Source organism: Notothenia coriiceps, unplaced genomic scaffold, assembly GCF_000735185.1.
Source record: "Notothenia coriiceps isolate Sejong01 unplaced genomic scaffold, NC01 NC01_scaffold00000339, whole genome shotgun sequence".
Taxonomy (NCBI): domain Eukaryota; kingdom Metazoa; phylum Chordata; class Actinopteri; order Perciformes; family Nototheniidae; genus Notothenia; species Notothenia coriiceps.
Window position 1 is genome coordinate 4,286,510 of NW_011333040.1, and position 24,474 is coordinate 4,310,983.

Below are 24,474 nucleotides of genomic sequence, written 5' to 3' on the forward strand. Positions count from 1 at the left end.
TCCGGTTTAGGCCCGGCGGGGGGGGGGGGGGGTCCCACTATAATGCCGGGAAACTCGATAGTTAGCAATGTTTTTAATTTTTTATTTTCGAAATTATTTCTTTTAAAAAAAAAAAACGGTCTCCGGAAAATAGGACTCTCCCGCCAATGTATACTCTCTATCTCCGTCCTTCATTAGACGGACTTTTGAACCCGCGAGCCCAAAGCTTTGCGGCTTTGGGACCAGGACGACTGATCCGTGTAAAGGAAAGAATGAATGGGGCCATGTATCGTGAGATTTTGAGTGACAACCTCCTTCCATCAGCAAGGGCATTGAAGATGAAACGTGGCTGGGTCTTTCAGCATGACAAAGATCCCAAACACACCGCCCGGGCAACGAAGGAGTGGCTTCGTAAGAAGCATTTCAAGGTCCTGGAGTGGCCTAGCCAGTCTCCAGATCTCAACCCCATAGAAAATCTTTGGAGGGAGTTGAAAGTCCGTGTTGCCCAGCGACAGCCCCAAAACATCACTGCTCTAGAGGAGATCTGCATGGAGGAATGGGCCAAAATACCAGCAACAGTATGTGAAAACCTTGTAAAGACTTACAGAAAACGTTTGACCTCTGTCATTGCCAACAAAGGGTATATAACAAAGTATTGAGATGAACTTTTGTTATTGACCAAATACTTATTTTCCACCATAAATTGCAAATAAATTCTTTAAAAATCAGACAATGTGATTTTCTTGATTTTTTTTTCTCATTTTGTCTCTCATAGTTGAGGTATACCTAGGATGAAAATTACAGGCCTCTCTCATCTTTTTAAGTGGGAGAACTTGCACAATTGGTGGCTGACTAAATACTTTTTTGCCCCACTATATATGGAATGTATCCTTTACATTATTATTGAGATATTTCAATTTCTCAGAAGGACCAACAGACAGAAAACAACAACATTGGCAGCTATAGAAAGCTCATCATCATCTGACAACTTCATTTGGACTTCTGAACTGTGAGGTGTGAGTTTGTGGGTTTGCCTTCTTGGAGTGGAAAAACTGAAAAAGCACAATGGGAGCTCTGTCATCAGTGCTGGTTTTCAATGCTCATGATTACGATGTTAAGTTGGGAAGCAAACAATGCAGAAACCTAACAGACAGAGAGTACAGTGGAAACTTTCAACATCTCCTCGGTCTGGAAAACAGAGAAGGCAGCAATGAGAGCTTGCAGAGCTCCGGACTCATGTTGTTGATCCTTATGTGGTCACACGCAAACCCAACCGTCTTCCTCTGGGATATCCTCTCAGAGGGTCAGACGCTGAGGGAACGAGAATTCCCTTACTGACCCTGCATAAATAAAAGGACCATGCAGGTGGTATCTTTTCAGGGAATTATTATGTAAATGTTGTATTTATTGTACTAATATTGAATTACTAGCATGATCCTGATGAACTAAAGTGATACAAAAATCCACATCTAAAATGGAATGCAACACAAGTTATACACTTGCTTTGAATAATATGGAATCCAAGTATTGTGAGAGAAGACACTTTATAAGGGTGTTTGCCCAATTCTTCATGTGTGTGCATGTGTGTGTGTCTGCTCTGTCAGCTTAGAGCTGCGGTCTGTCGAACTGTGATTCTCTCCAATGGCCTATCTCTTCCAGCAGATGTACTCTTCTCCGCTCCACAGCTGCATCCCACATGTTTTCACACTGTTCGACAATGCAGTTATATTCTTTTTTTGTATGCCCGGAGCTCTAGATTTGGTGGTGATGGTGGTAGTGGTGGCAGATTCCTTCTCTGCATATGGTCTTTACATCCAGAATACTGCAGTAGCACTTTGGCTATACTTGGTCCTGAAATGTCTCCAATTGAGTAGTGTAAAGAATGTAGAGGGTGGGGGGTCAGATCTGGCAGGGTCTGCTAAGGCTTCATAGCACACACAGTCATTTCCATAATTGCCCACAATCAAACCAACCCCTCCTGGATTCCTCCCGCTCCAGATTCCTGTAGATAAGCTGAGCTGGGGCTCTGGTGCCGGAGACCCCCAAGTAAGAACAGGTGCCGCTAATGTAACTGATTTCAGATTCCCGGTGTATCCAACAAAAGGGAAGGGGGGGGGGCTGTTGTTTCTCCAGTAATTGCCATGGTGGGACATACCCTTTCGGGTCACTATCGTGTGACTTTTCCAAAGAGGGAAATAAAAGAGGATTTGTCTCACATTTGGTCTGGTATAATCAGGAGGAAAATGAAGATGCCTCAAAGAATGTGCAACTGCGAGACTCAAAAATGGCTGTGCATCAGGGCATAGCGATTCTTTCACATTGTAGCTTATTTTCCACTGCCTAACACATGTAATTCTTCATTCCGTGGCCACCAGATGTAACCTTGTATGTCCTATTTAACAAACAAAGTCTCACATCCATGATACAGTTTGTGATGAACCATAGCGTTCTCAATTTTCAAAATGTCAACACCTTGCACAAATCTTAATGCCTTTCTCATAATCTCAGTTATTTGAGACGATAAAAGAACAACAACAATGGATTATTTTCAAATATTTAAAAGACTCGACTCATGGCAATAAACTAACTCCATATGGATAGCAGTGAAAGATGTAGTCAAATTCCTGCACATTTCTGCAGTAGTTATATTGTAAATAATATAACCTGTAAAGTTTTTATTGCATTATTTTTAACTGATGCATACACATGTTAGATATTTTTTGGACTATGGAGTCAACATGCAGAATACAGAATATACCCATATCAAATACAATTTCATCATCTATCTGTCTATCTATCTATCTATCTATCATAGCAAAGGCACCCTAATTTTCCCCTCAAACATTGCCAGTAGCCTACCAATCAAAACACAAGTGGTTATATTATTTTATTATTAGATTAACATGATCTATTTAAATTTGTTGAAGACTTGCGTAATAATTCTCTGCACTTTTCAGTGGATTGAGCCCACAGTGCGCCTCCCACTGCCTCCACTCACCGTCCTCTGCTCCACCAGGTAACTGTTTACCTCGACGTGGACGCGACTCTGTGGCCACATGCGCGCCCCCGCGAAGTCATACGTCACCGCGCTCGCTCCTCTTCTCGCGCGCTGGTTAAAAAGAAGGAGGAAAGAGCACGGGAAAACATGTGAGCGGTCTGAGGACTTTAGTGAGAGACAACTTTTATGTCTTCTGTGTTTTTTTGACCCCGTGCATGCACAATCCGCCTTGCTGTGCTTAAAAGGAATTACGTCTAAAGGAACGTCACGGCTCTTTTGCAGTTTACGGTGTTTTTCTGGGGTTTGACTTTTTGTGATCATCAGGATAAATTGTGTTATTGTTTTGTTTTTATTTTTATTTCTTAATGTCTTAGTTGTACTGTATAAGCAGAGGCAACCATCATTTATTGATAAACATTTTTTTTTATAGCAGTGGGTCAAATTCAGGCACCTGCTCTGACAAACAGCATATTTCTAAGTCTTGTAATAGGAATCTACTGCTTTCAGAAATATAGCCCAAAACTAAAAAAATACTCACATTGCAGGTTAATACTACTCTTTTATTTCAAAGGGGGGGGGAAGCTGGTTTTTGTTTTATTTTTTATATATTTTTTGTATTCATTTTATGATTTTTTAAAACTATGAAGCATTTGCAATTTGTCCTGGTCCTGGCCATCGCGGTCAACGTGTGGGAATGTGGAGACGCAAAATTCGGCGAAAGGGGAGAAATTAGCCCCAGGAGGAGAAGATGTTACGACGGGAGCTTGCCCAAGCGGCTGAAGAAAAGGGAGCGAAAAGTGTTGCTTGACGGCAGCAGCAGCGGAGAAGTTTGCCACAGGTTATACCCCCGTGTGTCCTGCTGTCCCACCAGGAGAGCCGCATATCAGATCCTGCACCGCAGGGATGCCAGGGTAGGTTATTATATCCATCCACTACGCATGCATTTCCTTTAAATTGAGACACTGGGCTTTTACGGCTTAAACGCTTCAGGAGATGCATTTACAGCCCTTGTGTATTGTCATTCTGCCTCTTGTTACCGACAGCTGAATATGGGGATGGTGAGGGAAATTTGCCCTGGGCTATGCTGCCTCTGAGATGTAACAGTCTTATTTTAACATTCCTAAAGGGATATACCGTATGTGTGTTGTATGTTACCCAATTGCCCAACTTACAATAGGCTTCCTTCCTTTTAAATGTTACCAATAAGTTCGCCTTAATAGTTGAAGCTTATGTTTTTAGTCTCTTTGTATCGCCATAACACCTTTAAATCGTCTAATAATATCTCTTCAAATTAACTTAAAGTGCTCGTATAGTGTCCGTCTATGTTTTCTGTAAAAAGTGTACCTGCTCCTCTTGCTCACCTCATCTGAAGATAAACATATTTCGAGGTTTTGATGATTTTCATTTGGTTTGTTGTCACGCTTACACATCAACAAATGGAACGCACCTTAATTCAACTGTCCAATGCGCTTCGGCGTTACCATGGTAATCACTCGCCGATTTACGTTACTTCACGCCACAGTCAACTGTCAGGAGAAAGGGGAGCTAGCTAAACTGTTGAAACTGTTTGCCCCAAAAGGTAGGAACCCGGTTGTAACTTTGTATTAGCCGTCGACCTTTTTCTGCGCAGCTGAGAGGTGATAACCCACTCTGCCTCTTGTCGTGTGTTTGACAGCTTGTTCTCAGCGTTTTTTCCGGTGCAAGAATGTGTTTGTTTAACATATTTAACGTTAAGGGAAAAGTCCCACAACACTCACCGCTCATTTACGTTAAACTCTTTCGCGTCGACCGAAGTGATACAAGAAGTGTAACAAATGTCATGTAACGAAGGCTTTTAACTATATGCTCAGTTTCCGTGGAGTGAAAGGCAGGACTGTATGTGCCAAACTTGTATCGGATTCCGTTGGGTCCTTACCGGGCCATTCTCATGTAAACCACTCCTCGAATGATTCAGTGGCTGGGTGGTATCTTACTTTGTGTTGCGACAAAAAGCCATATTGCATCATTTAATTTGCTCAAGTCATGCAAATAAGAGGAGGGGGGGGAACTGAATAGGACGAACTCGACTTCTCCTCCTCCCCATTACACTGCCCACACACGGAGCCCTTTCTGATTATGGCAAAAGAATAACAACAACACCATTGTGTTTGTTAGTTTCACTAATGGGAGAAGCTGGAAAACATCACTCTCCCCCAGTCATCAGCCCTGTCCAAGTGTTAATGCCATTGGGAGGGTGTGTGTGTCCTTCACTATATCCCCCTGCCAACCAACTTACACCTATTCCCTGAGGACAAGTGTTTTGTTAAAGCTTAGCGCTTTCTACATCAGTGCTCTCCCTCTCTCTCAGTCTCTCTGACCATATGAGGTTTGCAGAGAATCACTGATTTATTGCGTTAAAAAGAAAAGCGAGATTTCCCCCAAGTGTGGCATTGTATATTAATATGTTTGTTCCGGCAATTTCATTGGCAAAAGCCATTATGCAGATGCTATCCTAGAAAGAAGTAATCCTGTAACAGCTGTTCTCCCACATGAAGCTTGGTTTGATGCCAACTTTAGAAAATGTAAACATCTGAAAGAGCCTGGGAATATGTTATTGGAAATGTTCTTTTCTTACGCTTATATTGTTCCATTTGAGTTTGATTATGGTTATGTTAATTGACCTGCTTTTTTGTGTCCTCAGCAAAAGTGCAACAGTTGAGCCTCATTTTCTCCCTGCTTTTGAAGAACATACTCACTGAGATTCAGCATAAGACAACAAACAAAGGTCCACTTGTTCTGGTTTGGATGATGGCAACATTGGAGCCCATCCCAGCAACATATGGACACAGGGCATGGCTGAGAGCACACAAATGCTACTCTCCATGGACCTCGTGCCAGCCCATGGCACACAGAATCAATGGGCAATTTAGAGCAGGAGGGCAGGCATGCCTACGACAACGCATGGCATGAATTTGTAGGGCCCAGATACAAAGGAGCACACCAGGGTGACCAGGGTCACAGCCAGCCTGGAGCTCCCTTTTTTGAGGAAAAGTCAACAATTAGATAAATTGTAGAACAGAAGAAGTGGGATTCAGATCTGACTATGTCTGACTCTGAAACCTTAAACAGGCCAGACTTTCATTTCCCCCTTCAATTTGTCCGTTATACTGCCTGTTGTGATGAGAGATTCTCTGTGTATGTTAGTACATTTTTCAGGTAGACCCTCAAGGTTTTGCCAGATGTTCTGCCACCTGTTGTGTAAACACGGCTCTGAATATCTTCTAAACTGAAAATCTTTTCCCCAGGTGCAGTTTGTTCTGCAGTCAGAGCGAAGTGTAAGGCATCCATATGTTGGCCTTGGGTCCGCTGGTCTAATTGACTTCGACAGACTGCTAATTTGTTGATACCAGAGTGGGAATGATGTGCCTGTCTATCTCTAAATTGGTGTTTACACATGGACCTCACACAGAGCAAAGCACTACCAGCCTGCCTGGCTGCCTGGCTGCCCAAGCAGTGCTGCTCTTGACCTAAAACAGATTACATTGTGTTTTATTACAGCTAATTTGTTATGTAAATAATCCTGCTAATTTCTTTTGGATTAACTCTTTGTGTATTTTTGCGGAATGATCCCAAGTCAGGCTTTGAGGCTCTTATTTGGGTTCATTTGTGCACTGGGATCTGTCAGACATGGGAATTGTAATTTGACTTTAACTGTTTATGAACTTGGGTAAGTAGGCAGTGAATGAGATGATTTCTTTGTTTATTCCTCCAAACAGACAGGGTGTTCCAACCTCAATGTTTAACAAATTGGAATCAAAGGATAGAGCATTGGATATCACAGAAAATGTTGTTAGGAGAGGATAGAAGTGTGCTAAAGATTTAAAATCTCCAATTGCGAGGCTTTGTTATAATTCAGTTTGACTCAATAAGATTGCAGAAACTCTCAGAAAATGTTTCAGTGGAAATAGACCATACCACCACTTCCAGTGAAAAGTTGGAGCGTTTTTTGCACTGTGAATGGTGTGAAGCTTCATGCAGATCGCAGTAGAAACACTGCAGACTTTCACACTATGCAAGTGACCGCCTGTTTCCTTGCTAATTCATCAGATGATGCTACAAAAAAAGAAAGTTGCAATGCAAACTAGCAACCCTCAGCGATTGTCAAATCTGCAGATCATGTAGAACATAAACAGAAATCGTATTAATATTGATGTTTACAAATGATATAGAATGTGGAGTAATGGATTATTACTTCTTGTGGCACTTTACTTGTTGCTAGCAAGTTTATCTGACTTTGTAGTAATATGGGAGAGAGAGGTTGTCAACATACAGTTATTTACAATGTGTTGTTGTAGGGTTGAGTAGAAATCATTGAATTTGTGATAACTGGGATGATGTTGGCTTATTTAGGACTGAATGGTGAGGGATGGAAAAAGTGCTGGAAATGTTTAGGCATCTGTGTTTTAATAAAGGAACATCCAAACATTTCATCTTTAATTGTACACATTCCACGGACTGAAATAAAGACTACATATGGAAAAAGTTAGATAACATTTGCATTTTTTTTTAAGTATTTTGGACTTACTAGAATCATTTGGATTATTATGAAATGATAGTCTTTAAAAATCTCGAATAGTGTTTAAGTTATTATGGATTTATGATACAGAGCTTTGAAAATGCAACCTAAAATCTAAACTAAAGAAATAAAAACGTAAGCCCACCATTTTAATCAAGCATTGCTCCCTTTTTGCGTGTGGTCTCCAGATTTTCTCCACCAACAACACCGAGTGTGGACTTCTCCTGGAGGAGATCAAGTGTGCTCGCTGCTCCCCCAATGCCCAGGTGTTGTTCCACTCCTTGGACATGGATAAGATGCCACACAGGGAGCCAGACCTGCCGCGCCTCTGCCAGGACTTCTGCCGAGAGTTCTACTACACCTGCAGGGGGCACATACCAGGTAAATTATATAGATACTGATGACCATGAATGTGAATTCAATTATACCCCCTGCTCGGTTACCTGGTGATGACACGAGCAAACATATACACATACATAAAGTAGGCATACGTGATGATTCCTGTCTCATACATTTGAGATGAAACTGACACCTCTGATTTAGATTAATTAAAATTCCCAGTAGAGGCCTCGTTTCTCATTGAGACGCAGCCTGCACATGTACAACTGGCAGATTTTTGGACTTATGCAAGAAGTGGTGCGTCAGTAGTCTGGTCTGTGAATATTTATTTATCCAGCTCTTACCTCATCTGATCTCACCTCCATTTGTTGCTGAGCTTGTCTCACCGTTTGCTGTCTCGCTCCTTGCCTTAAGAGTTGCACTTTAATGCATCAGTAAAACGACCCGCCACATACTGCCTACATAGACACCAGTTTTCTGATTAGTCTGCAGTCTGATGTAGCACTAGCGATATTTTAGCTTTTGTTATCACACGGTATTCAGTGTAGCTGTATTTATGGAACCAGGTGCAGAAAGTTTTGTTCTCTTGTCTCCGTTATGTTTGTTCAGATCATGCACGTTTGTTTTAATCAGCGTACACTTGCAAACATTGGCTTTTTTTTAAAGACCTTGAGAGTAGTAACAATACACAGATTTGAAGCATTTCCTGACACGTGAATGGAAAATATTAGATTTGCAAAGGTGGGTGTGAAAACATGCACGCAAGGCATCCTGGATACTGCTCACTGGACTTAAGTGCTGGGGATGATCCTGTGGTTGGGATGCATCAGCACCCTGGCTGTGGTCTAGACATGACTTCTTCAGACATCAAATTGTCACTTAAAAACTTGTGGCTCATGCTCTGCCACCACCATGTTTTCGTTAAAGTTGTACATTCACATGAAACTAAAGAAAGTTGAAGTGTTGCTCTGCTTGCCCCCATTATCTCTGACCCTCAGCTCTACTATGAGATGGCAGAATTCCTAGAACAGGGGGTAAAACTCATTGATGCTACAGTTTTCTTGTGGATGTGGTTCTGCTAAATGATAGGAGCCCCTCTGCCCTTTGAAAGCTTTTGGTCCTCCACATTTCCTTTGAAGGGATGCAAGATCACAGGTACCTGTGCTTTCATGGCATACCAAACATGATCAAACACTTTCTGATCTCCTCCAGCCAAGTCTTCTTCCAATCTCTGACGCCACAAACTGATTAGATCTACTCAGATTTGCAAACAGAGAACAGTTTCAAACACACTTGTCTGCAACCCACCCACATGCTACAGCTCAAGTCAAATATCAAACGCATACATTCCATGTGAGTCCATCCTCGTCTGCATCTAATGGCCTGCTCGCATATCTTGCACAGCACTTGAACTACACTTAAGGTCGGCGAGTGGAACTCCAAAGTGCGTAGAAAGAGGGAAGAAGAAGAGGAAGAAGGAGACTTGTCTGGAGTTACATTACATGCTTCTGAGCTGACAGACATATGGGCTCAGAGAGTCAAACCAAAAAAGCTCCAGAGAGGAATCTGGAGAAGAATCCCCCCTCCCCGTGTTCACCGTCATGCTCCTCCCCGCTCACCCCCCCCCCTTCAGCCCTCCACAGATCAGCATATGTGGTGACGAATGACACATTTATTTTTCTACAAAGGTTGTGTGTATGTAAAACTGCTGAAGTGCATCAAGATGTCAAGTACTTTGGGTAGGCCACCCAGGTTGCCTTGGAAGATAACCAGATGGAAGTATAACTTTAGCGCTGTGGAGCCGGGAATATGGACGGAGTTCTCTCTCTTTCTCGCTCTTTCTCTCTCGCTCTTTCCTGTCTTTTTTGTTTTGCATGGTCTTCCTTTTTTATCTTTTACTTGTTTTGTTTTTTGACTTTTACACAGTACAATAAAGCTGAAACACAAATAAATATAATAAACATTAAAAATGCATATCTTACTAAACACAACAAGCTTGAAAACATAGTTATCTGATTGCAAAAATGTTAATAATTGTGTTTTAAATATTTAATACATCTTAAATATTTAATATGGATGTGCTTTGATTCAAGCTCTGGATCTTACCATGCAAGGCAGCAACAGTATATATTACCAAAAACCTGAACAGACAATATGTCTTTCACTTTAGCTAATTCAAAATGTCTGGCCTAAGGTATTAAAATGAAACAGTAGCCTTTACTGCATCCATAACTGTCGTCCTGCTCCCATGAAACTTTCTAGCAGCCCTTGATTAGGCCATGTACTTAGCCCCCATTTCTTCATAAAGACATTTACTGCCTTCACTCTCACTTCTGCCCGGAGGCCTCCTACCTTCCTCGTATTCCTCTTCTCCCATATCTTCCTCCCCCTCTTCACTGAGCCCCCCACCCTGCACCCGAGGTCCCTAACCAGCATGGTTAAGATAACTGCAGACACAAAGTGAGTGAGTGGGTGGTATGGCCAGCGCTCTGTCTGTGTGTGTTTGATCTCCATGTTGTGTTTAGATGTTTCAGGGGATATCCTATCACCTCCAGTATTTGGTGCGGTCAGCGCTTGCGGTCGGTGTGGCAGGAGAGGCAGATGAAAGGAGGGACAGGGAGAGTCCTGTTTGTGTTTTTATCACTGGTGTATTTGCTCTCCTTCTTTCCTCTGAGGGATTGGCTAAAGGAAACAATATTGGCAAGATTGTTTTTAGGTCGCAAAGGGCCTCTGAGACCCACTGCACACTTAGCTTTTTGCCGGGAAAAGTGTTGTGACTGCACAGGATGGAGGCGTAGCTGCGTGTGACTGCTGTGTTTACACAGGTCATTTTTTGCTCTGGCACTAAAACATTTTAGGTAAACAAGCAGTCCAAAGGGAAATGAGGAATGATGTGAATCACATGCTTAATTACTTGAATACAATTAGTACGTCAAATCAATGTTTTTACATAGACATCACATAAATATCAAATTTAGGGATGCCTGAGAAATGTAGGATTATTAAAAAGTGTTTTCCTCCAATTTATTGAAATAACAATGTTGCATAGGGCAAACTATCATCCACTGTTACTATGGAAACCACTACACTAATGTGACTTTTTGTCACGCTGACAGGTGACAGTAATAGCTTTGACACGGTGTGCCCCTTAACGTGTGTGTGTGTGTTGCAAGAATTTGCCAAATGAAATATCCTTCAGCTAGCCTCATAATGTGAACTGTTATGACAGCTGAAATATCATATTCTGTGATCTCTTCAAGTAAATATGGAGGTAGTTAGATTGGGTTTGTTTCGGTTGTGTTTGGGCTGTGTGAGCAGAGCCTTCACCAGCTGGGTAAAGGGAATTGGATTGTACTCCTTGAAAGGTCAGGGCTTTGTCATTTAGATTAGAAGCTGCAGATGAAAATCACTCTGAACCTGCTTCCTTGGGATGGCTAAAGAGAGAGATACACAACTGAAAGCATTCATACAGCGCACAAGTTGTTACAATGAGATGTTTGTACAAATCAGACAAAATACTAAACTGGATTGTTGCTGAGGATTTGAACGTGTCATCATCAAGAATGTATAATGAAAGTGAAATAAAAAAGCAAACCCTTTTACTTCCTGGTATGAATCCACAAGGACAAGTGCAAAAGTATAATTGCATACATCAAAATAAAGACAGTTTAACTGTAATTGAGAATGCAATCATGTTTCTCTCTGAGGAGGCATACTTAACAGCAGAGATGGGTCTTTGAGTGATCCTTTTGGTTTGGCTCAGTTTCTTTTCACTTGTTCATTTCAGTCAAGCCAAGATTTGGTTTGGCTCATCAAACATATCTCCATCCCTCCCCAACAACACCATCAAGTCCTTTCTCTCTGTCTCTATTTTGCTACATTGTCCTCTCTCGCACTGAGCATTCTATGCACACCGTGATAGTACCGCTTTGTACACAACTTACATGTGGAAAGTAAAATCCAAAGTACCATAACAACTATTTATTTGATTAAGCTCTGTGTCCGTTTTCTGTTGTGTTTGCTAGAACTGTTCCAGGCCGATGTGGACGAGTTCTGCCAATACTATGGGAGGAGAGATGCAAGTCTGTGCTTTCCAGATTTTCAACGAAAGCAACCGCAAGGGCAAGATTCCAACTACTTGGGAGATGAGAAAATAGAAGATATCAGCAGGTTTGTAGCCTGACTTTTACTATGCTTTTTTTTCCATTCGAGGGTTGAGTTACACCATATATAAGATGGAGTGATCGTTATTTTCAACGAGCTTTGGCTAGTACTTGAATGTGTTTCAGCCAAGTGAACCTTTAGGCTTCATTAATACTTATGAGTTTAGATTCATGACATACAGTCAGCATTTGATTGTTTTCATAGTCACATATTCTGGGTTCACTGGTCTATCGTCTATACTCTCAGACAGAAATGCTAGGCCATCTCCTCTCTAATCCTAAAGTTTGTCCAGACTGCATTGGCTCAGCTTTGCTCACATAATGAAAATGCTTATCCTGCGTCATTCTGGTTGCCTCCCTCACTGCAAAGGTCTGTACATCACAGAGGGCTTTGGCCTTTTGTCCATGGGGGATGCCTTTCATCTCTGTTCCCCCTGAGGCAAGAGGGCCAAGCAGCATGTGCACCTGAATTGCAGCAACTAACATTCAGTCGAATAACTTCCACAAGTTAAAGAGTCAGAGGCTTATTTTTGGCTTCTGTGCCTTATCTTCTTGGGGTCTTCTCAGGTAAATGAGAAGGACACTCTCGTGTTAGTTACGGGCTTACATTAGGGGAATTTAGACAACGAGTTCAGATGCAAAATGATCAAACGTGATATCCCACCTTAAAAACAAAGAAGGTGTGTTTTTGTCATTGTAAGGTATTCCATTAAGATGATCATTGTTAATGTCTGAAAAACGATGTATGTTTCAACTGTAGTTATGTGTTATTGTTGATTATTTCATGCTTCCCTTACATTTCAACATGCCCCTTCTACCTTATAACTGGATTATTCCCTCTCACCATCAGTCTCTGACCTTTTGTCTCCTCTTGTTACCCAGGAAACACAAACACAACTGCTACTGTGCCCAGGAGGTGTTGAGTGGTCTGAGGCAGCCGGTGGCCCTGATGCACTGTGGTGATGGATCTCAGCGGCTCTTTGTCCTAGAGAGGGAGGGAATTGTCAGGATACTCAACCATGACCTGGAGCTAATCAAGGAGCCCTTCCTGGACATACACAAGCTGGTGCAGAACGGCCTGAAGGTAGGAACGAATCTGACTTTATAGTGTTGACAGTGTTGGTGGGAATCCAGATGTTATATGATATAATGGATATGATTTGAACACAGATGTTAAGGGATTTGAATGAAGTTGCATGAAGTATTGTTTGCTACATTGCTAGATTAATTTGCTAGAGCTTTAACACAATCCTTTGCAACACAACTTTGTGCACCTACGTGTGAGGAACGTCTCCAGCCAAGACAAATCCCTTAAAAGTGCTGCCTGTTCACTATTAGTATTCAATTATATAATTACACCAAACAAGCAGTCATTCATCAAATGTGACCGTGGCTAATCATTACGCTATTATCTGCTAATTAACTGTACATACAGCACACATTGTGCTCACTGCTAATTTTCTGCTAATTCGCACAAGATGGGTTAATGGCTTTCTTAATCTCTCCCATATTGTTCCTATAAAGGTTCTTACGTCCCACATGGTTACCTAATACTTAACATCGTGTCTTAACTATTTACCTCTCGTAGTGACTGGATCAAATTGTCTACACTTTGTATTCACTTTGAAAACAATGTTTATCAACTATCTGATATCCTTTTGATTTGATTGAAAAGACTGATATGTCTGTTGTTTTTTGACAGCAATAAGCATCTATTTAGCATTTACTGTATATTGTGTGCTTTACCCCCTACCATCATGAAAATGCACCTGCAAGAAGAGGGGACATGATAGGGGTGTTGAGGGGCGCATATAAAAAGGGCTCAACTTCTGTTTGGCTTTGCGCCAACTCTGCGAAAAATAAACATAGGCAGAGCTGTTAAAAAAAAAAAAAGGTGCACATGAGGTATCTTATGTCATTAAGGACTTTAGAGTCGGTTGCAGCATTTTAGGAATTGTTACGACAGTTGTTTCATAAAGAATATATATGCAACCGATTGTGGACTGTGCTGTGATGCTAGATCTCTGATTGTCTTCCTTCCAACATTGGAAATGTGGCGAGACTTGAACTTACATTTTTACAATACAACATAACCTGTAGTTCTAAGATTTCTATATGGGTATCTCAATCGCAAAGACACTGCACTCATGAGGGCAATGTCATACTATTTGTAACCAGTAATCCTTGGTGCATCTCGGATTTTGAATTTGAGAATTGTTTGGAATTTTTTGTGATTACACGAGATGTGGGGCACACTCCCAGACAGGAAGTTTATCTATCACGCTACCTCCTGCTCGTCCACTGACAAGACCCTTTGCTTACAAGGACTCAAACGGAGCACAGCGATTGAATATGCAACTGCCCCCTGCGGTATGCTCTCGCTGCTCTGCTGTGCTCCCTTATCACCATTCAATCCAAACTGGTTGTGGATAAAGTGATCATTATGACAATTAGACGTGGCTCGATCCCCCGCAGGCCTCAGGAGTCCTATTCTGTGATGTTGGCTGGCGGATTGGGCTCCCAGCCACACGGGGTGAACAGAACCAAAGGAGGGCTAAGGTGTTTACTGGCAGCATCAACAGGATGGAGCTGCCTTTATACAGAGAGAGGAACCCAGGCCCCCGGGAGACAGGGCAGATAACGGGTTTATCATCAGCTCCATGCACATGCTTTGATTGTAATGTTCTGTGTTTCCTTCTGCTCCTCTATCCCCCTCCTTCCACGGATCCCCCCGGTGCCAATTAAGCTGAACTGCACAGAAACAATGCTGTGCTGTGGTGGTGTGGGCTCCTAGCTGCGCTGTGGGTGTTCTTCTCCTGAAATCCAATCTCTATACTCAAGCCCCCCCCCCACTCACCCACCCACCCACCACACATTCACACACACACTATCCATGTCATCATCGCAGTGGTCTCTCCACAACTAGCTCACATTCACACACCTCTACCATGATGGTGAATGTTAGACAATCCCCCTGATTGGACAGGGCCCTGCTACAGGATGTGGTTCAGAATGAGTGCATGTAGACCAGTTAGATTATTTTTACCAATGTGCTGACTATCACTGGACGTTTTAGTCCAATACCAATGCAAATACTTTTGATTAAAGAAGGAAAGGGAATACACTTTAAGCTGCCTATTGGTTTTCGTTAAAATACATGTTTTTGACATGGTAGTAAAATCCCCTGAACTCCTGTTCTAATTGTTTTTAACTTTTGCATTATACCAAACACCAATCTGTTTTTGCCCATACAGTATACTGACTGCAACATCCTGTCATAAAACAACAATAGAAACCAATTACAAAAGATTGTGTTGCTTCAGTTTGGAAGCTGTCTGTTTTTCTACAACAAATTCAACAGAAGATATATTACAAAATATAACTTCAGATGATATTCTTTGTACAGTACAATTCTCTACTAATTACAGCAATTCTCAGACTAACAGCATCTTGCTCTGTACAAGAAAAAAGGCGCTCGAGAGTAGCGCGTGCGGTAGTGACAGTGAGTTTTATAAATGCAGACATCTGAGCATAGCCACCCAAAGCTGACAGTCCACTGACATTAGCCCGTGTAACAGGGGCGAGGGGGCCCGCATTAAAATATTTCGCTGCTTAAACAAATAAGTCACAGCATGTTATTCTTTCTGTCCCTGCTCCGCTGACAGCTGCTCTACATTCTCAACGGCCATCAGGGCTGAATACGGACGACTAAAAATAGTGGCCTCATCTTCGCCATAACTCAAACTGATCTCACAATGATCCTCAGCGTAAGGCCAGAAAAAGTCCATTCAATGAATTTCATGGTTCAGAAGATAGATTATATCTTATTCTTTGTTGGTAGGAGATGCATGAGATTGCTGTGAAATCGTCACAGGATTTATGTATCAACCGGTGGAGGAGTTTCAGTGGAGATTTGAGTCTCATTGTACAAGGGAAAAGCAGAGAATACTACGCGGGAAGTGTGTGTATTGTGTGTGTGAGGGAGGGAGGGAGTTGTGAGTGCAAAAGCTTCAGGTAGTCTTTGAGTGAAGGGCGTAGACATTGTTTTGCTCCAATCAAGCCATGTGGAATGTCTTTTAGTGGCGGTTTGCCCACGAGCCAATGAGGAAGGATCAAAAGGTCCAGGGTAACAATACATGAGCCAACACGCGCGTCACTGGGACTCAAAGACAGCTGCAGCACGCAGAATTGAAAATTGTAGCGTTGTGTGTGTGTGTGTGTGTGTGTGTGTGTGTGTGTGTGTGTGTGTGTGTGTGTGTGTGTGTGTGTGTGTGTGTGTGTGTGTGTGTGTGTGTGTGTGTGTGTGTGTGTGTGTGTGTGTGTGTGTGTGTGTGTGTGTGTGTGTGTGTGTGTGTGTGTGTGTGTGTGTGTCGCTGCCTCCACCGCTCAGACAGGACAAGCATTCCATGTAATGCGCCGTGAGATGTGAGATAACAACCGAGTCTGCACCTCACTTTCCCAGCTTTCTGTGGAGCGACGCCAACACTTTGACAGGGCCAAAGCCGGAGCCCCAGAGAACAGAATTGGAGGGAAAAGAGGAATGCAGAGGCAGGTGTTTGTGAAAAATGAAGAGATAATACCTCATGAGAAATTCAATCAGAACCCCCTGCCTGGCTGTGGAAGAATGATGGCAGTCGTAAAAAAAAAACTCAAAGATGTTCAAGGGAAAAATGGAGTATGGAATGTGCTTTGAGTTGACACAGCAGAGTCATTTGTATAGTTTGAGGTTTGGAGATGGCAGGCAAAAGTAAATTATTATTAATGTGAGTGTTTGCAATTTTTTAAAAAGACTGTGGAAGCTACCTCTATATTTTATGTTGTCATCTTATGTGCTGAAGGTGAAAAGTACAGCACAACACAGCATATTTTAAACTGCTGTAAATGTACCATGAGACAAGGCAAAAGAAACACTCCTAAATCTAACTTTTAAAGCAACAATGTTGAAGCTGAATTCCCCTAAATTAACTTTTAAAGCTGACGATATGTGAGACCTGGCGTTTTTCTAAATGAGCTTGTTTGTACAGTATATTATTTTTTGTGTCGTGCCAATAATATCTTACCTACCGCAGCTCTGGCAGGATGATCAATGCTCAGCAGCAACAGGTTGGCACTTAGTCTTCTTTTAATCAAGGTATCTCCTCTGCAGTAAAAGCCTTTCTGATGCACTGTTTGTTTATCATGGCTCCATTGCGAGCCCTGCTGTTCGCCTGCTGCTGAAGGAGCTAGTCATTAGCTGGAGACCTTATATTTCAGCCCATTTAACCACAGTGTATCTTGGTGGTCCCCCTTTGGCTCCGGATCTAGGCCTCTTTGGAGTTGTGGTCTTTGACCCACTCCCCCTATGGTGAGTTTATTTTAGGGATGAGGGTCACTGCATCCCCAAATTCAACATATGGATCCAGCATTTTAAGGTGAAGTTGAGAATCTCTTTTCCCAAGATGAAACCTTTTGCCATTCTTTGGCAAAGTGCATTCTGCTCTGCTCTGACTAATATCCAGCTGTATCGTGTGTTGTATCGGCTCCCACATAACTCGTTTTTGATTTGAGTTCAATGATCTGACATTTAGTTTTTCTCATAAACTCGCTTTGGAGGAACCGCTTTTTGGGGTGGAGATTTATTCGTCCACTTTCACAAGCTTTCACTTTATATTCAGATTGATAGAACTCGTGTGGCTCATTATTAGGGTCTCTGTTGTGGCTCATTGGTACTTCAAGTTCATTCCTTTGCGAAGACTCATCCCTTTCGCATTTGCGTGTGTCACTGCTGTGTTTGACTCGGCCGAGTCTAATGCAATACAAACAGAACTATGAGATTTGAACACCGATTTATTATTAGTTTTCCTTGGCCTGTGACTTAGACTACACCTATCAAGAGCCTGCCACTAATGTTCAAATCTGATGTATATATATTTCCTGAATTCCTTTCTTCCTTCTACTATTTTGAGGGAATACCTTGAGAATGAGACAGCTGTGTTAGTAAATGATACTTGTTTGTTTGCCATGAGTGAGATAACTTCTCTGCGTGATGCATCACTTTTGCTTTCCTCAGTGGAAAAAAAAGAATCAAGCTGTTTTAGAGGGATACAATCACACAGAGAGCACTTTATAAACATTATTCACACCTAAGTCTAGCATTCTGTTCATTCTTTGAACAAGAAGAAATAGTGAGGGAGAGTAAAACATAGAAAAAGGGCCGACCTGGCCTGTCTTGCCTAGGGAATGAATTGCTGAAGCTGATTATTACAGCTATGATGGGAGGACCACCAGGGTAGTGACAACTGATCTAGCTGCCTCCGGGGTGAGACAAAGGTTTACATATTACACAAGCAATTTAGATGTTTTCTAAACATGTTGCCAAGACAGTGGGAGTTGGCAGCTCTCTGCCCCCCCACCACCTCCCCCTCCAAGCCTTGCATTTTGCATGGATTTTGTGTAAACCAGTAAAGAGCGAGGGGGACGGGGAGCAAAAAGCACGGATTGAAGCACTCTGCACTTTTGTGCTCTCTATGAACTGTGAGTGAGCTAATAAATTCTTTCAGCCACTCAGCGTAGCATTCACGGATATCCCCCAAAGATTACACACACAAATCACTGCACAATGGAGGCCACCGGGAGGGCCCGAGCGTCACAGGGGCCCCACGACCCTGTGGACAAGCGCACATAACCAGGCTGCAGAGAAGACTGCGTAAAGGCGGGGGGGGTTGTAGAAGAGGCGCAGCTCTACCCAGAGTCAAATGCTTTATAATGGTTGGTAATGGTATATTCAAGGAGGTTGGTGAAGGTGTGAAGTGAAACAGGCGAGGGTGGGAAAAGAGAGAATGGGAGAATAGCAGGGGTGTGAAAGGGAATGTGATGGATAAATAAAAAAGAGGGATTAGAGAGGGTGAAGAATTAAAGAAGGTGGGGGGTGAGGGGTGTGTAGAGGCTGCATGTAGTGGTCCGGGTGATGATGAAGATGACCGAGGGGGGTGATTCCAGCCCGAGCAGAAGCCAAGGAGGGACATAATTAACTCCTGGATCTTTTGTGTTTCTCATCTGACTGCAGGGTGGAGATGAAAGGGGCCTGCTAAGCCTGGCATTCCACCCCAATTACAAGAAGAATGGCAAGCTCTACGTCTCCTACACCACCAACCAGGAGCGCTGGGCCATCGGACCACACGACCACATTCTCCGTGTGGTTGAATACACCGTTTCGAGGTAATGGGAGAAGTGTGTGCCAAATCTACCTTAAATATGGGCCGTTCACTGCCTGAAAGGAAACCCAATCCTCAGCTGCCTCGTAGTCTACATACGTTTAACTGAGCCATTAACTATTGGGGATGGATAATGCCTGGCCCACTAATTTAACCGCCGAAAAACACAGGACAGTTTACAACGTGGTCCATCGTAATTTGTAGCGATGCATGACGATTGGTGTAAATTCCCACAAATTGCTTTTCAGTACATCTCTCATTTTACTGCTAATGGTTCAAAATTCAAAAAGCACAATTTGTAGAATTGTTAACCTTTTTAAATGAAATAAGAATAGGATGAAATGGAAACTTATTGGATGTTGTAAAAAAAAAAGTATTGTAAAACCCTAAAAGGAATGTATTATAATAGGCTGTTCCTATCCAACAACACTTATTTGACACATTTCTGCCAGAAACCATAGGAACCACAGTAAATACGAAAGCTTTAAGAGCTCACAGCGTAACATGGGCGTTTATTTGCAACACTCCTGTGATGATAGCGACGTTTGCCTTTCGCTGTGTCGATACCTCACACTCCCTTGACAATGACCTGTAATTAAGAAAACAATCTTCTCTCACGAACGTGTTTAAGTGTTACATTTTAATTTGCATAATCACAGTTGTATGTTTAACTTAATGATGTAATCTTCATTATAGTCTTGGCATGCAGTCACGGTGATTGCAGCGTATAGTCTTTCATTTGAGGGGCGAATAGAGAAATGACTACGTACTCAAAATAACACATCATGAAATATTTGTTGCTGATACTGTAAAGCCAAATCCCCACTTTGCATAAGAACTTGTGCAACATTGTGTTATATCCCCACCCACGGTCTTGGTCTTACTTAGACAATGCTTTAGATTAAATGTCTCCAGACAGCTAACCATTTAAACTCATTTAATGTTGGATGTTGTAAAGTGTATTATGCATGTCAGCATTTCTTATCCATGCCTTGGGAGCATTTTATCAACCAACATAATTATTCAAGTAATGACATGAGTGGGTACTTATGTATAAAATAATTTCTCACGAAGTATAGCAAAACATTAAATGGCAATTATTTTGAAGCAATCAAGAGCCAACTGCCCCAAAAAAATACTTACGAAGACCCTAACACAGTGTATAATTCAAATATGTACATGAGAGTGTATTGAAACATGTAGGTATTTCGATTATATATATATGTTACTTTGTAGTGTAGCAACCATTATTTTTGCACCCTCTGACAGAAATGACATTTATTTTTTTTGTTAGGAAAAACCCGAACCAGGTGGACACCCGGACGGTGCGCATGCTGATGGAAGTGGCCGAGCTGCACAGGAAGCACCTTGGAGGTCAGCTTCTGTTCAGCCCTGATGGTCTGCTGCACATCGTCCTCGGAGATGGCATGATCACCCTGGATGATATGGAGGAGATGGATGGACTCAGGTGAGATCAGAGGTCTGAGAAACACACTATCAATGATCAAGTGTTGGTGTGTGTAACACCATTGAATCACTTCGTAGCTCCCACCATCGTGAAGGTGTATTTTCTTTGTGTTTTTGAATGCAGTGATTTCACAGGGTCCCTCCTGAGGGTAGATGTGGACACAGACTGCTGCACATCCCCTTACTCCATACCGCGGAACAACCCGTACTTCAACAGCACCAACCAGCCACCTGAAATATTTGCTCATGGATTACATGACCCAGGCAGGTGAGTGGAACACTTGAAGAACTAAACAGCTGTTCCTTCAATATTGGGGTAGTGCGACTGAATCAAACTTTGAACACCTTTCTTTTCTGTCAATGAATTTGAATTTGTGTTTTCATGAATGTATTTTCAGAAAGGTTTCTCATAAACTCTGCTCTTAGGCCAACTTGCTATGTGCAGTTGGTTGGTGTTTCTCCTGTATTAACCCCTGATATTCTGAACCCTAGGTGTGCAGTGGATCGGCTTCAGTCGGACAATGGAAGCCTCCTGATGCTCTGTACAGACACCAGTGGCAAGAACACATCCGCAGGAAGAATACTGGAGATAACTCCGGGCAAAGATTATGGTGAGCCCATTATTTTGCAATGTTAACATAGTTCATGATAAAAATAACTGATTGCAACATTTGTCTGTGTTTTGTTTGATGGCATTACGTCTTGAGAAAGACATGAGAATATATCAATTTCTTGGCTTCACGTTTATTCCGCTGAAAATGACATCTGTTTTCACGACTGTCTTTCATTTTGTAAGAACATGGTGTTTTGGCAGCAAGTTCAGAAAACACCCCGGGTCGAGTGCAGAGACAGCGAAGGTTGAACATAAAAATGATGTGATCTCGAAAGATTCCCCCCTTGTGGAGTGTATATTTGCCAGGGGAATGTAATATCGTGTCCACGAGTAAGATTTGAACCTGTCGACAACAATAACTGTCTAGATGATGGTTGAGTATTGTTGAAAACACAGCTGAGAAGGGCCCAGTTCTTCTCACATTGAGAAAATAATCAATAACAGCAGTTCCTTCGCAATGCTTACACTTCTCCTCACAATAAAACAAATCACAGCTGTTTGTTCCAAATTAAATTGGGCTAGTTATCTTTGCCTCAATCAATGTTGTTTTGGGAACCCAAATCAACCCTGATGTCTCACTACAATTCAATATGCTGTGGGGCAGCAAACCTCCATTCATATTTACATTACATGTCATTTGTTAGACGCTTTTATCCAAAGCGACTGTGGACAATCCCCACAGGACTCATTTGGGGTGAAGTGTCTTGCCCAGGGACACAACGACATGCTGACTGCAGTGGGACTCGAACTTGCTACCCCCTGATTCGAAGTCCAGCCCTCTATCCACTGAGCCACAGCCGCTCTTTTCCAAGACCGCTGTAATCCAGAAAACATGCTATATTGCCATATTCACCATGTTTGAATAGAAGATTATTAAATCCTCTGCCCTAAAGACATTGTTAAGTCTAAGATGTCTGCCAAGGAAGAAGTCAAATACTGTATATTGCTGTCCAATTTAAATCAAAATTCACTCTTTGTTGTTTCTTCTTATCTGGTTGAGTTTCCACACAATCTTTATCTCAAATAGACTACTGACAAAAGACAAACATGTCACTGATGACGTTGACCTAATATTTTATTTATAAGAAAAATTATATGCTAGAGGGGGTAGGACCAGAAAAGTTTTTTAAGCTTCTTCTTGCCCCTGTTGAACATGACAGAGACTATTTGAGAATAATAATAATAATTTTTTTTTTTTTGTTGTTGTTGTTATTATTATTTTTTGTTGTACTTTGTTATAATTATTAATTTGAGTGAGAAAGAAAAAGGGAAAAAAAAGAGTATATATATTATTGTTGTATGTTTTTGTTTCTGACATGTTCAATAAACTGACTAAACTAAGGTTATTCTTTTTATTTAAACACCAACAAAACAGCACTTGCTATTATAGGCAGCAGTTTAATTGTTTCTTGAGCAAATAAGTAGATTCAAACCACTGATGACCTTTCCTCCTTGTCCCTCTCCAGAAAATGAGCCTTCGGTCTATGACCTGCAGTCCAGTGGAGGAGCTCCACCTGTGGGGGGCTTCATCTACAGGGGCTGCCAGTCGAGAAGACTTTATGGCAGCTACGTGTTTGGAGACAAAAATGGGTAAGAATAAGAAAGCTGAAACAGTACAAAACTGAAAAAGACATGTTGTGAAATCCAGATGGACTCCCTGCACACTGCACCATTTTACAAACATAGCTTTTCGATGACCATTACATTCAAGTACACACTTGAATAATGAGTTATAGGACAAACATCTTAAGTCCTATTGAGATCAACATAACTCTTCTCACACTGAAATCTGTCCCTTGCTTCGGCACTTGCCAAAGTAAAGACAAAGTTCCATCCACGTGGGGGAAAACAAGTTTTATGTTACTGTCACCACGGCGGCACGGCCCACTCAGTGTAAATGGAGAATTGAACATCCTGCTCGGTGCTGTTCACACTTTTCTTTGGTTTGTAATTTATCCTACTTTGCTGATGTCAAACACTGACGCTTGAGTAAACAAAGGAAGTAAATAGCAGGGGGAAGTACACTATCTGGAGTTGGCACTGTGTTTAAAACAATGTGTGGTCGGTTAATTCGGTGCCTCATTACAATTTGAGGGCATGCTGTTGTGGCTAAGTGAAGGCTCCGGCATGATGTTTGTTTTGAAACTAAAAGCAGAGGTCCTAAATAACACCATGTGAGACATGGGGTGGAAGAGCAACATGGGTCAACGAACCATGTAACATCTAGTCAAACTTGTCCCTGTTTCCAAATCTCAACTCTAATTTGCCAAGTACTGCTTTCATGTAATCGCATTTTATTTTTTAATCATACAGCGAATTGTGCATGTCATGAATAGTACATACTGAGCATTATACTACAGTGAACATGAGAAAAACTGACAAAGTAACGACTGCAGGAATTCACCTACACGTTTTGTTTGTTTCAGTAACCTGCGGATCCTCCAGAAGGCTACCTTGTCAGACAGCGGTGAGCAGTGGCAGGAGAAAGCTCTGTGTCTGGGCCCAGCTGGCTCCTGTGGCTCCATGCTGGTGGGACACATCTTGGGTTTTGGAGAGGATGAACTAGGTCAGTGACAATGATAAGACACACACACACACACACACACACACACACACACACACACACACACACATGTCCGACCTTGCTCTCTTTCCCTTTTCTCCCTTCCCTTCTCTGTTTTCCACATGAGTGTCAGATATGTGTGAACTTATTTTATGGAATCACTTTGAGGTTTTACAACATGTGTAATTTTCTTGTATATTTATCAATGGTGCAAATGTTAACATCATGTTGAGGAATTTTCCATTTGGTTATTCAAAATATTTTTGTAGTGTTTCGCACAAACAAAGCGTGACGCACGATTTGCAATCTGGAAAATGTGCAACACCTAGCCAACTAGGAGTTAGATCTCCAAACTACAGAACAAAAATCCCTCTTACTCTGCCCCTGTGGCAGCTTCCCAACAGGATATTAAATGGTGCGTACTTCCTTCTGGATTAATTATAATTTCCATAAGATAGCAAGGATACGCCAAAGACCCATTTATAAACTGCCTATCGGGCCACCTACGAGGCGATGTTATGCATGGGCAGAGAGATGTGTTACTGTTTACCTGGGGGGACTGCAGCATTAAGATAAGAAAGGGTGAGCTGAGGTGAGCAGACTA

At 42.0% G+C, this 24,474-nt stretch overlaps 2 protein-coding genes across 3 annotated transcripts in view; both read left to right on the forward strand.

The window, feature by feature from the left end:
* hfm1 (helicase for meiosis 1) overlaps positions 1–24,474 on the forward strand; it is a 149,439-nt gene that overhangs the window by 28,712 nt on the left and 96,253 nt on the right. The window lies entirely within an intron of this gene.
* Positions 3,122–24,474, forward strand: part of hhip (hedgehog interacting protein) — a 31,923-nt gene continuing 10,570 nt past the window's right edge. Inside the window, exons 1-10 of one of the 2 annotated variants that reach the window (XM_010768490.1) lie at positions 3,122–3,888; positions 7,721–7,913; positions 11,897–12,041; positions 12,917–13,118; positions 19,080–19,231; positions 20,522–20,695; positions 20,819–20,962; positions 21,187–21,305; positions 22,774–22,897; positions 23,734–23,873. In XM_010768490.1, the coding sequence (XP_010766792.1) occupies positions 3,619–3,888; positions 7,721–7,913; positions 11,897–12,041; positions 12,917–13,118; positions 19,080–19,231; positions 20,522–20,695; positions 20,819–20,962; positions 21,187–21,305; positions 22,774–22,897; positions 23,734–23,873 (1,663 nt within the window). In that variant the 5' untranslated portion in view covers positions 3,122–3,618. Of the gene's footprint in view, positions 3,889–4,473; positions 4,557–7,720; positions 7,914–11,896; positions 12,042–12,916; positions 13,119–19,079; positions 19,232–20,521; positions 20,696–20,818; positions 20,963–21,186; positions 21,306–22,773; positions 22,898–23,733; positions 23,874–24,474 lie in introns of those variants that run through there. The other variant, XM_010768499.1, reaches the window with a different exon arrangement.